At 53.3% G+C, this 13479-nt stretch overlaps 1 protein-coding gene and 1 long non-coding RNA gene across 4 annotated transcripts; one reads left to right on the forward strand and one right to left on the reverse strand.

Annotated features, from left to right (window-relative positions):
- Positions 1–406: 406 nt before the first annotated feature.
- On the reverse strand, positions 407–5019 carry LOC119103441 (succinate--hydroxymethylglutarate CoA-transferase). Of its 3 annotated transcripts, none has more exons than XM_037226972.1 (3): positions 4939–5019; positions 3089–4153; positions 407–1357 (listed from the first exon to the last, which is right to left on the reverse strand). In XM_037226972.1, the coding sequence occupies exons 2-3, from the start codon at positions 4139–4141 to the stop codon at positions 1145–1147; spliced, it is 1266 nt and encodes a 421-aa protein (XP_037082867.1). In that variant the 5' UTR covers positions 4142–4153; positions 4939–5019; the 3' UTR covers positions 407–1144. The 3 variants fall into 3 exon arrangements, with proteins under 3 accessions (XP_037082867.1, XP_037082866.1, XP_037082865.1); XM_037226971.1 differs by having other exon boundaries at positions 4871–4942; XM_037226970.1 differs by lacking the exon at positions 4939–5019 and adding an exon at positions 4876–4907.
- Positions 5020–5400: 381 nt separating this feature from the next.
- On the forward strand, positions 5401–11783 carry LOC119103787 (uncharacterized). Its single transcript, XR_005094810.1, has 3 exons — positions 5401–5653; positions 10476–10591; positions 11763–11783. It is a non-coding gene; the product is annotated as an uncharacterized LOC119103787 (long non-coding RNA).
- Positions 11784–13479: the final 1696 nt, after the last annotated feature.

Raw genomic sequence — 13479 nt, forward strand, 5'->3', positions numbered from 1 at the left:
GCAAAACAAATATTAAGGGAAGTGTGCTGTAGCCTTTCAAGCACTTAATTTATTTTGGTGAGCCCAATTCGTTTAACGCTCGCTCTGATGGGGGGAGGGGTCGATGCGACCTGCCCCTCAGGTTTAGTGAGGATACCTCTCGGGCATATTGTGCAATCGCGCCAAAACTTTCGGCAGCCTACGCTTGCGCTGTAGCTAAAAAAGTGTTCATAGCTTTTCTCGTTTCGAAATAGCGGTGGTTTGGAGGAATACTGCACAGCGATCTGCGTACGGTGCGATGGCAACCGACGACGTCGTAGAACACGAGAGGCAGGCCGACATTGCTCATTACCGGAGCCATGTATCAGAAATGCTTAAAATATGTCAAAATTGACACCAATGTACTACGAATCAAACAAGGGACACGTCTGTTTATGCTATGTATTGTCACGAGGCATAGTCTCGTATTAATTATGCAAATCTTAAAAACGCGCTTTCAACGAATAGCTGCTCTTGACTTGACATAATGGTGTCAATTATTGACTTACACAAAAATGAGTACCAGTCGTGAGATCTTCATTAGTTTGGAAATGACAGGGGGTCGCATCGACTTCCCTCCTCACCCCATCAGTTCGCGTTATGAAAATCGGCGAATCGAGGCGAGGGTTAATCACTCGTCCCCTCTAACGCGACATCAGTCAATGTTTTGCATCTTACAATCCTGGTCCGACCAACAAGGTGAGCAAGAGGGTACCCCGCTGTACTCGCAGTCTCTGGGGTGGCGGCTGTCTTGCTCGAAAAGATGGAGCCACCGTCCCACCAGGCAGCATCGCTCCGTTTCCCACTCACGCCCAGTCGATGCCCACCTTCACCAGTCATTTCTCATTGTCAAGAGTCACTGTTTACTGTCAGTAGGCACTACCCACTGTCAGGATATACTGACGAATGCAGCAGCCACTATCTGGCATCTACCGCCAACAGTCACCACCCGCAGCAGCATCCAATGGCTACCGTTAGAAGCCACTGGATGTCCACTCTGAGGCGTCAGCACGCGAGGACAGCGGTTACTGAAAGTCCTCGCCGAGCCCGACCCGCCGCCATCAGTGATCGCCAAACTCGCCATGCCCCGTCTGCCGTCCGCAGCCCCCGCCGACCGCGACGGGTGTCACTGGATGACGCCGCGCTGGCGCAGTTCGGCCAGCCGGTGGTCGTCGAGCGCCATGAACTGGCGCAGCACCTCGTCCGTGTGCTGGCCGAGCAGCGGTGGTGGCGCGCGCACGCGGTTCTCAGCCTTGCTGTAGCTCACGGGCGGCGCCACTACGCGCAGACGGCCGGCCGTCGGGTGGTCCACCTCCTCCACCAGGCCGTTGTGCAGCACCTGCGGCAGGGCATCGAGGGTAAAGCGTTGGGCAGCCGGGAACCGCACGGAAGCCCAGCAGGGGAGGGGTGAGACGGCAGAGAAGGGTACCGAGTACCAGTACCCTTGGTACCGGATCAGGGGTAACACGAGTGGAGGCGGCAGGCGACGGTCGGCGCCAGGCCCAAGCACGCACCTGGTGAAAACGGTCCCGCAACATTTTGAAAAGACGTGCCGAAATGGGAATCTCTCCTTCAAGCGATTGGGCGCCACCAAGCACCGTTTTGAGCTGCATGCATGAATGGTTGTGGTATATTCTCTTAGTCCGTGTGCTTTCACCCTATCTGTTCCATCTTAGTGCTGCATTGTACCGGTCAGTCTTAACCCTCGTTTTGCTCTTCGGGCGCACGAGACACATGTGATGTACGTCATGCAGCGCGGCAGTCGTGTCAAGATTTTATCGCGCTGCGATCCGAAGCCCCCGGTGCACGACGAGCAATTTTACCGATCAGATTTTTACAGCGCGTGCAAGCACTTCGGCTTTTAACGCGGCGATCCGAACACCGAACATTGGGAGTAGCGAATACAAGCACGACAGCCGTTGCTTTCTTACAACGGACCGCTACCAAGGCCAGATACCGCTGCTGGATTGCCGGGGCCAGGACAGCTTGTATTTTGCCGTTATTGCATTTGTTGTTGTTTCAAAACTTGTATGAGGAACCACAAATTTCCTAAACCTTTCCTAACAATTGCCTACACCTCACCACAACGAACTTGGTGGATATTATCTCCAAACAATGAGCTGTATCTCAAAACAACCAGCTACGAATTTCATACCACGAAACAACAAACTTGAAAGTCTTCCGAATGGTTTCATTGCTGATGTCGAGATGCAGAAAGCAACTTTTTTAATCCACCCACGCATAAGTCTCGTCAGGGTGCCTACAGCAATAAAAAGCTGACGCTCACATGATCTTAAGATTCGGTAGAAGAACTAACCTAAACGACGGAAACCAAGAATCGGATGTCGAACACTGGGAAACACAACCAACGAGCAGTACACCAATCTACTTTAAATGGCCTGGCAGCACCCCCAAAACGACCATTTGATCCATTAGCACCCTCTAGCCCGATATTTTATGCTAGCTCGGCGACTGCGCTCGAAAAAAATGCTCTTTCCAGCTTGCCTTAATGATGAAAACTAGCATGCTTTGCGAAATCGACGAACGTTTTTTTCTGGAGGTGATTTAGAGTAAAACTATACTAGAGAAAATAATATAAGTTGATAAGTCACTACAAAATGTGAGGGTGAATCCACATGTAGTCGATGTAGATTGAAAAAAAAAAATGATGAGCAGATTGAAAACTTGCGACGTAATCGTTATGCGCCACAACAGACGCTTCGCAACTCTGTAGCGCGCTAAAATGAATTTCTTAGACAAACATGTTGAGCTATGACCACTGCTCTTCCCTCCTCCGCTGTGAATTTTACATATGCCTCTGGGTCGATATCAGGCGTAACATCAGACGTGACATTGATACCGCTCTGCGGTCCGCGATTCTGTACGTGCACTATGCCTTATCTTGTCTAACCCACATCAATCCACTAATCCACTAAAAATCCGCCGGCCAAGGATAAGGAGGCCAGTCCTTGGCAAAACAAAAAAACGCATACCGCAGCGCGATTCCCACACCAAGCACCGCAGCGCGTCCCCAGCACGCGGCCCGGCGCCGCTCGTGGCGGCCGCCTACCTGCGGGTCGCTGAACACCTGCTCCATGTTGTTGACGGGGCCGTAGGGGAAGGCGCTGCCATCCAGCACGCGCAGCCATTCAGCGGTGGTGCACTCGGCCAGCCGCGCCTCCAGCACCGGCACCAGCTCATGCCGGTGTCGCACGCGCAGCTCGTTCGAGGCGAACCGCTCGTCCTCGAGCAGCCGCGGCAGGCCCAGCTTGACGCAGAGGTCGGTAAACTGGGCGCTGTTGCCGGCGCCGAGCGTCAGGTGCGAGTCGCGCGTGCGGAACATCTGGTACGGCACGATGCTCTCGTGCGCCGTGCCGAGCCGGCGCGCCTCCTGGCCGCCGTTCAGGTAGTTGGAGGCCAGGTTGGCGAGGCACGCCACCTGCGACGACAGCAGGTCGCAGAGCACGTGCTGGCCCTCGCCGTCGCGGTACCGCTGCAGCAGGGCGGCCATGATGGCGCCGTGGGCGTACAGGCCCGTGGCCAGGTCAGTCATGGCCACGCCCACCTTGGCCGGCGGGCCGTCCTCGTCGCCAGTGATGTGCAGCAGGCCGCCCAGCGAGGCGGCGATCACGTCATAGCCGGGTCGCGCCGCGTACGGACCCGTCTGGCCGTAGCCGGAGATGGAGCAGTAGATGAGGGTGTCGTTGAGCGCGTGCAGCCGCGCGTAGTCGAGTCCCAGCGCGGCCATCTTGCCGGGCAAGAAATTCTCGACCAGCACGTCCGCCTTTTTGGCCAGCTGGCGCACAATGTTCTGGCCCTCGGGCGTGGCGATGTTGACGGCGACGCTGCGCTTGCTCCGGTTGATGGAGACGAAGTAGCAACTCTGGTCGCCGACGAAGGGCGGGCCCCAGGCGCGCGTGTCGTCGCCGCGCTCGGGCCGCTCGATCTTGATGACGTCAGCGCCCAGGTCGGCCAGCAGCATGGTGCAGAAGGGACCGGCCAGCACGCGCGTCATGTCCACCACCGTAACACCAGCCAGTGGTGCCTGGGAGGAGGCGGCGCGTGCGGCTCTGGCTGGCCGCGGCCGCACTGCCCGCAGCAGGCAGAGCCCCGTCCGCAACATGCCAACAGACTCCTGCAAAAAGGTACTGTGTCATGCATGGTCTCATGACTGTCATTGGCATTTCCTACTAGTTGAACAGAGCAGAACAAAAATAGACCACTGGACCTCTATTTGCATGAAATCATCCAAGAACCTAGCAAAAACCAGGATGCCAGCACATACACTGGATTTTCTTGACAATTACAACCTGGATGGGGCTAAGGCACCAGCCATTATTGGGCCCTGGCAGCAGTCCTCCGGTGCACCCATATGACAAAGGCACATCATCTGTCACAATGCACTTAGCATCATTTTGGGAAACAACTGTTTGGGGACTATAACAATTGAGTCATGTTGTTTATGACCTTTAACATTTTTGGGTTCTGGGATCACTGCTCTCACCCCTGCCCCCATGTTTTAGCATGCTGTTGTGAGCCATGCACATGTTGCCCTTTGACTGTTTTTAATTCAAGCATTTTCCCTATGCCCTGGGATGTCACATTTCAGCATGTAAAGGGCAAGGTGTACATAAGTGTGCCTCCACCTAACAGGACTTTTCTGCAAAAGCCGCTTCCTTAGCATGAACCTGGGCCCACAAATACCATAACATTCCAAAGATTAAACATCGCCAACAGTGCCTCAATGCTCGCGCGTGCAACTCACTGCACATCAAAACCCTATTTCTCAACTACTCCCCGCAACACAAGCTATGAAAATCTTCCAACACATAAGTTTACAAATACTTCTTACGTAACCATTGGAGCGTTCTTCAAGTACCAGCCCTCCCAATGTCAAAACACATCCACATAACCACCAACCTGTCAAGTGCTGAAGGCACCATGAAGGTGTAACACGTTCGTCACGCGGTTATGTATATTGTTTAAAAATTAAGGAAATTTTCAATTTAATTACAGGTTTCTTTGAAGATTTGTGATATTTGTTGTAAAAAGGCTAGTTTTTAAATAAAACGTGTGCTTTTGGTAAAAACAAGGTTTATTTAAGGCATTCTATCGTTTTTCGAACACAGGCATGAAAACTCTAGGGCGAGGTCGCTGGTAGAAATGTTTCTTCCACGTATTCCAGTTGAGTAAACGATTTTCTGGCACCAAATATTATGACGTAAGATATGATATATATTGGATTTCATTCGACTTCTAAGTATTTTTGACGTCACTAAATTTGTACTTTCTAAGGAATTTAAAGCGATTAGCAATGGCTACTACAGTACCGTGCGGGGCGTTTATGTTCGAATGCGACGAGCACGGTCGGTATCTCCGCCGTCTGCGCGTAAACCACGTCGGGTGAATCGGGGGGCTGCGGGCAAGCGCGGGCGGGTGTGGATGCGAAAGTGCGTGTGGGTGCAGAGTCGGCCGTTGGTGCGAGAGGTTTCGAGTGAATTTTCTGGTGCGTCTATAGTGTGATTTACAACACCATGGTGTGACTCAACGTGAGCACAGCTTGAGGAGACGCAGCAGAGGGTTGCGGCTGGTGCAACCAGATCTCTTGGACATGGCGTGGGGTACCGAGCTCTGGGTGAGTCATCAGTTATATTATCTCGGTAGTGACTTAAGTTAAGTTTTTCAGATAGGTGATGCTTTCTAAAAATCACCATGATCACTTTTAACAAGAATTGACTGTACGATTCATTTCTAACAGGTCCAATTCAATGCCTTGGAAGGATATATAGGTGTTGAAGTTGATTTGCCTCATCACATTTCAGCTTTAGATAATACCTTGTGGATGCCTGGTCTATAAGATGTTGTCATCCTTATGGAACAAGAATAATGGAACACTTTTCAAGACCAGAGTAGCATGAGCTCAGTCAGCTGGCATGCATCTGGTTATATATAGACAGTGTCCAGGCTGCAAACCATGGCAGATTTTGGTGAGGTCTTGTGGGGCAGAGGTGGATACAACTTCCAATTTGGGGCAGCTTTTCCAGACTCTGTGGCTGAAACTCTGAAATTGGAGCATTGCAGGCTGAATGTACTCCATAGCATGCCTACAAAACCAGTAAGATCACACAATATGGCCATATGTGGCAAGCAGTCATGTTGGGGGTAACTAATGCTAATAACGTCTACCTCAAATTGAGTGGCATACTGCCCTGTGTATGGCAGGATGCTGTCCACTCAGTGTGACAGTGTGAGTGGTGTCCTTTTTGGTGGCATGTCTCTGCCTTGGTTTGCAGATAGGTACAGTGTGCAGTGCATAGGTTAAGGTTTTGTTTAGGATGCAGACATAAAGGGTCCAACACTCCTGAAAAGGCCCCATACATGAGCTGATGTCTGCCACTCAGAATGTCTAGCTTGGTGGTGTAGTAATTTTTTTCAGGAAGAGAATATTTTCCTATATAATTAAGATATTTTGTGCATACTACAATGCCTCATTTGATTGAAGCATTGGGCTAGCTGAAATAGATGATGGCTGTGCACTGAATTTATGGCATGTGGCATCAAAATTGATTTGAAAATGTTAAGACACACTGTGCTCCCTTATGACCCCTGACAAGTGCAAGGTGTTTGAGTACACAAATGGTTGAGTAGATGCCAAATCCAGTCAAGTACCAAATGCCTGTGAGTGCCTACAGGCACTTTGCCAAAGTTCATGAAAATGTGAGATGTGGCAGAGTCAGGTAAACACATTCTTTTGGTTTTGTGGTATCATATTGATGAGAAAAGTGTCATGTCCTTCCAGTACTTTTGAAATGCCTGTTAGTATAAATTGTTTGTCCTGAGGTCACAAAAATAAAAGAGCAGTCAAAGTTCTATGTTCTTGTTTATTTGGTGTTATTTTCATGTGATCTCAGGTGAATGGCATGTAAAGGATTAGAGAAATGATAAGGGAACTATGTATTCACTTAGGCCAGGGAGCACAACTTAAGAAGATTGTTCAGGATTTTACCCAAGTTCACCCATGAATTATGCTTTGGAGTTTTTGTAGCTGCTACTATTTGGTGTCTCAAATGTATTTCTCAATCAAGTGAAAATTTTTGTCTTTAAGCATTTAGATGCAAAGAAAATGGCCAGGGATCATTGAATTCGACACCTCCAGTGGAATTCTACAAAAGATGGTTTTGGTGAAGTTTGGCGGCAGCATGAGGTGTGATAAATAGAATCTGCCTTTGCTTTCTCAAATCCTGATAAGGCATTGTGTCATTATCACTTTTCTCTTTGCATTGTATTGCACCAATTCTTCATGTGACTATTGGGCTGAAACCTTACAGAAATCTGTGCAGATATAAATGTAGATGCCCATGTTGCATTGCACCAATTGCCACTTTGCTGGCAATAAAATTTGCTGAAAATCAGCTTGTCCATCAATTAATGCTGTGATCAACACATCACTCTTATTGAATGGTATCAGTAGTTTGAAATGATTCTGAATGTGATTGTTTTGTTTGTTTTAAACTGTACTATAGCCAGGTGGTGCAAAGAACCATTCCTGACCCTCAACTTTTTGGGAGCTATTGCTCCTGTTTAGTGGAATGGTTTGATATGAGGAGCAGTTAGTGTTTCAATATTCTACCTCTTAGGTGTCTGGGGTGTCAATATTCTGTCATGCTATTGTAACCTTGGCTTGGCATGTCCTGCCCATTGCCTGTTCCCGTGCCTGCTATGGGCCAATTGCATTAAACATGGCAGCAGTCAACCCCGCATTCAAGGCTTCAGGCTTGACAAATAGGCTGGGCATTTCAGGTGTTTGGCTTTGGGGTCAAAGGGCAAGGGATTAGCATCAATGAATTGCATGTGGATGCTGTCAGAGAGCAAGGATTCTGGTAGCATGAATTTATGCCTCTAACCTGGACACCCAACTGGACAAATTTAGGGTGTTGGCAGGAATGGCAAGTATGACATTAACAGCATAGGTAACAAAATAGTTGTCTGTGCAGTCTTAGTCAGTCTCTGATATCAATGTCACATTACAAAGAAGCCTCGGAAGTTGTTTTTGAGCAAGCATTTTCATAGATTGTCTTTTGTTTCCCATACAGCAAGTGGTCTTTGGGCAAAGGCTCCAGTACAAAGGCCACTCAACCAAGTAATTTATGACATTGTTTTTTACTAGTTAAATTGTATTTATCTGGCATGATGTGTGATTCACTATGTAAAAAGCCTTGTTTGTTCACTACCTGTGTTGTTGACAAAGACTATGGAGTAGATCACAAGAATGCTTGAGACTACTTGTACATTAGTCCATCTTTTGTATTTTTCCATCCAAAAGGGACCCTCCATACTTCTTTGAGTGGAGGGTCCCTTTTAATCCCAGTAGTCTGGGACCCTAGGGGCCATTCAGTATGAGGGATAACATGCCTGAATAAGAGCAGGGACACCTGAGCATCATGGGTCAGGAACGAACAGCAGGCAGTGTTTGCGACCCGGCGACCGTTCTGTCATGTCCGTGAGCCTGTGCTAGTCCCCCCGACAGCACGTGGGTATCACTTGACGTGGAGGTCTTTTTACACAGTACACAAGTGGGCCCCTCGTGAGAAAGGCAAATAAGAGTCTTCAGATAGTAGCACCGAGAACACTGAACTGAATATTTTAACGGTAGTCCTGGCCGAATGAAAGAAGGATTGACAGCACTCGTTGGCGATTGTCGAGGCGAGCGACGGAGACACAAGTCGTTCACATCGGCCGCGCGCCGGCCGGCGGTCCGTCCCAGCCCGGCAGCCTGTACCGAGTCGAAGGCTGGGCTCTGACTGCACTCTCTCCCCATGCTCCCTCTGACCTCTCCCGCCTCGGTCGGGGCTCGCCGCCAGGTCACGTGACCTCGTCATAGCGCCGAAAACGGAGCGTCGCTCCCGCTGTCGGCGAGACCTCCCTCCCGAATCGTCTGCACGTCGTCTCGTGCTCTCAACAAAGTCAGCTGGTGCGGTACAGCGATGCCAGGCCGGCAGCGCGGTGCAGTATAGCGAGGCCAGGCTGGTAACGCGGTGCAATATAGCGAGGCCAGGCCGGCAGCGCGGTGCAGTGCAGCGAGGTCAGGCCGGTAGCGGGGTGCAGTACATCGAGGCCAGGCCGGTAGCGGGGTGCAGTACAGCGAGGCCAGGTCGGCAGCGGGGTGCAGTATAGCGAGGTCAGGCCGGTAGCGCGGTGCCGTACGGCGAGGCCAGGCCGGCCAGCGCAGTGCCGTGCAGCGAGGCCAGGCCGGCAGCGCGGTGTAGTATAGCGAGGCCAGGCTGGCAGCGCGGTGCAGTACAGCGAGACCAAGCTGGTAGCGCGGTGCAATGTAGCGAGGCCAGGCTGGTAACGTGGTGCAGTATAGCGAGGCCAGGCCGGTAACGCGGTGCAATATAGCGAGGCCAGGCCGGTAGCGCGGTGCAATATAGCGAGGCCAGGCTGGTAGCGCGGTGCAGTACAGCGAGACCAGGCTGGTAGCGCGATGCAGTATAGCGAGGCCAGGCCGGCAGCGGCGTGCAGTATAGCGAGGCCAGGCTGGTAACGCGGTGCAATATAGCGAGACCAGGCTGGTAGCGCGGTGCAGTATAGCGAGGCCAGGCCTGCAGCGGGGTGCAGTATAGCGAGGCCAGGCTGGCAGCGCGGTGCAGTACAGCGAGGCCAGGCTGGTAGCTCGGTGCAGTATAGCGGTGCCAGGTCAGCAGAGCGGTGGCTCCAATACAGTACATTATGTGGAAGATATTGCTCGATTGCGGGGTGGATTCGAAACGCAGAGGTGCCTGAAGGGAAGGGTTTTGTATGGCCCAAAGCGGCGTTTGGAGTTCCAGTTATATTTCGCGGTCCTGGGCGAGTCAAGTGTGTCACACACCTTGCCGCCGCGGCAAGTTATGTTGTGCCCTTAACAGTGGCTTTCAGTCTCTGCATACCATACATATTTCGTGGGAACGCACTTTTCTCTTCTGGAACTTACTTTATGTCTGCCTGCCTGTTATTGATGATACCCAGCCTGCTATCGCCAGAAGTGACGTAAACCCCAATCGTTAATATTATCGCCGGCGGTGCTGTCGCGCTGGGCCCAATACCTGTGCGGTGACTTCCCACGTTTACCGCTTATCTCGGTCCAGTTGGCGCGACCGCGGCGTAATAAGTTACAGCTCACGAGCCGGCTGGAAATTGTGCCGAATGAGTGCGTGTGTCCGCATGGTCGGCGGCCGTTACGGCGCGGTCGTGTGGTGCGGATCGCGTCAGACGCCGCCGGCCGCATGCCACTGCATGGTATTCGTCGATGTGCGTCATGGCTTATTGCACACCTGGCGATGCATGCGGCGTATCTCGTCAGGAAAATCGCCAAGCCGCTCGCCCAGGCGTGATCGGAGAGGGTCTGGGGCGCGCCGGTGACGTCCGCGGACGGTCCTTCGCCGCCCGTCCGTGACGGCCGGATGGCCTCTCCGTTGCAGGACCAGTTCGAGAACATCTCGTCGCACACGCAGAAGAGCCTAGAGTTTCTGGAGAAGTACGGCCGTCTGGTGCGCGACCGCTCCGACGTCGAGAACCGCTACGCCGCCGACCTGAGGTCAGTCTCGCGGCACGACTTAGTGGGACGCCGTGCCGTCAGCTCTGAGCAGCTCATAGTAGGCGATGGAGGGATATTGGTGCGTCGCCTGCGGGTATGTGTGTCTGCGGGAGCACTTAATACTCTGAAAGTCCGTGACTGCCGTCGTGTTAGCGCCATTAAATAGGAGAGGGCGCATTATCTCCAAATACATGTCTTAGTATGAATGAGCCTCAATTAAACTATTTGGGACTGTCAATGATTTTCGTCTCGAGGACCGTTATTGAAGACTGTCGAAGACTTTCTGTCGAAGACTGGCGTTTTTGTAGTCTTGTAAAAGAAGTAAGCACGAAGGTTTGGCCAGTGTTTCACGCCATATTGTTGTGGTAACAGTTGGATGGATGGGCTTAAGCTGCTTGTAAACACAAATGAGTGCATAGTTCAGTGGGAGTATATTTCATTGGGTGTATATTTTGGCGGACGTGTGTTTATGGTGTGAAATCATTAATTATTTCAAGAGGATGTGTGATGGGGAATAGTTAACATCCAAATGTGCATAATAATGTGGGAAGAAGCACCTTTACGCCCGAGCACACACGTTCTCGACGTAGGCCGTGGGTGTGAATGCGCCTCTCTGGGCTCGGCCGCGGCTTTGGCTCCGCGGTTGCTCCGCAGCGCTTGCCAACAAGGCCGAATAATGCCAAAGCCGAAGCCGCAATCGCGCGCATCATCTCGGAGCGCGGCTGACGGGCTGGGAGATTGCGGTGCTGTTTTGGCACGTGAGCTGGTGTTTGGCGCGCCGCGCCGTTCACGCCGGCCTCGGTCAGGTCACGGGGGGTTACCGTGCACGTGAACGGCCTGGTGACCCCTGGGCACCGGCGGTGCGTTCAGTGACTCGAAATGAAAGTGAACTTGCGTGGTTTTTTAAATGTCATGAACGTGGTTTAAAATGTCAAGCCGTGTTAATTTGTGTGTCTGGCTGAGCCCCGGCAGTTCGATCGGCGTCATACGTGTATTGACTGATAGTTATGATACTTTTATGCATACATGTGAAAACAAACAGTGCTGACAGCGAAAACGTACAAGCCTGTTTGACGGCCGGTTTGCTTTGTTATGTAATGCGGGATGAACTGTTGAAAGAAATGTTATTCAGCGCCGTTGAGAGGGATTGACGCAATTACGTTCGTTTCAGAAGCCTTGTAAAGAAGTACCCAACCAAAGAGAAGGATGACGATGACATGCAGTAAGTACATGCTTTAGCATCCTTCCTGTCCCATGCCGGGGCATTGCCCGTTCCGCTGGCAGATTGGCTAACAAGCTGTTTGATTGGCTACTGAATGACGCCGCCGCACCACCGCGACGCGTCCCACGCCAGTGCGTCGTCGGCGCCGCGCTCGCCGCGAGCCCCGTCCTCCTCCGCGGCGACGACCGGTGACTCCCGGCGCGGCACGTGCGGCGCCGGGTGGGGCGCACATGGCGCGGCCGGAGCCCGGTGACGCCGCCGCTCTCGCTGCCGCTATTTCGGGTCACCGGCCTGCGGCCCCTCCTCCCCCTCGCGGCACGCGTCCGGCGCATCCGCCGCCGCCGCCGCCGGTCCAGCTGTCGGCTGCGCCCGCCAGCCCCGCCGGGCCGGCGCACGCGGCGGCCGAAGGGCGCGGCCAGCTTTTTATACCAGTGGCCTTCGCTCGGCGCCGGTGCGTGTCCCGCGCCGGCGCGCTCGGCGGCCCGGTTTGTGTGTTGCCGGCGGCTCGCGGCACGGCCGTGTCGACGCCGGCGGCCCTCCGCACTGGGAGAAACCGGCGGCCGGGCGAACGAGCTGGTCCGCGCGGCGCCAGGCCGGTCGGCCAGCGCTGTTTTGTTGGGCCGGTACTTGACGGCTTGACGTGGCCGCCGGCGACACGTGTCGTAAATCGCCGCCGGTAAGGCGGCGGCGTGAATTCGCGGCGGCGGTGAAACGGGCACCGGCCGCGCGCCGGCCGCGGTGCGTCAGCCGCACTGTCGGCTCTGGCGGACCTGACGCGGACCTGACGAGCGGTGACCAGGCGGCCGTGTGTCACGGGCCGGCTGTCGCTGCTGTCGGCGCCGTGACGCGGCGGCGGGCCATTTTGAGCTGGCACGCTGACAAGCCCCGTCGGCGGTCAATAGCATCTCGAGACCTTGCGGCCGCGGCGCTGAGGCCGTGGAGCGGCGTCGGCTGGAGGAGTTCGCCGGGTGCCCGGCGCTGGTCTCCCGCGCTTGTGACTGGTGCGGGCCCGGGCGGCGGGTCCGGCGCCGGGCCGTGGCTCGCGCGGCCACGCCCCACGCGGCCCCGTCGGCCCCCGCTTCCCAGCGCCGCCGGCCTGCTGAGCGGCCGGCCGTCCGCTCCGGCGCCGTGACCTCCGTCGGCGTTACGCCAGGCCGACCGAGCGGAAACGGCGCTCGCTCTCCTGGATGGGCGTGGCGGGCAGATGGCCGCCGGCGAGGCGGCATCTGCCCGCAGGCAAAACGTGGAGTGCATTAGTTGCAGGGATTGAGTCACTGCAGGAGTTTCCGCGGCTGTGACGCTAACGCAAGAAAGTCACCGAGTAACTGTAAGGACAGTATTGCGGTCTTAAAGCGGCTTTTATGGACCACCAGTCTTTCGTTTTTTTGTTACTTGTGATATATATATATATATATATATATTATTATATATATATATTATTATATTATATATTATATATATATGGCAAATTACACCTTGCACAGCAATGGAACCGACACGAATGTACTCTGCGCATGGCTTTCATCGGCCATGTGTGAACCTGGCATTCAGGCATAACGTGCCTAATTTATTTAGGCAATTCTTCATTGCACTGGGTTTGAACAAGGTGCATTTTCAGCGGTGAATTACCGTCCACTTATTTTCTTTTGCATTGATGCTGCTGTTC

The sequence above is a fragment of the Pollicipes pollicipes genome, unplaced genomic scaffold (assembly GCF_011947565.3).
Source record: "Pollicipes pollicipes isolate AB1234 unplaced genomic scaffold, Ppol_2.1 Scaffold_5724;HRSCAF=6776_pilon_pilon_pilon, whole genome shotgun sequence".
In the NCBI taxonomy this organism is placed as follows: Eukaryota; Metazoa; Arthropoda; class Thecostraca; order Pollicipedomorpha; family Pollicipedidae; genus Pollicipes; species Pollicipes pollicipes.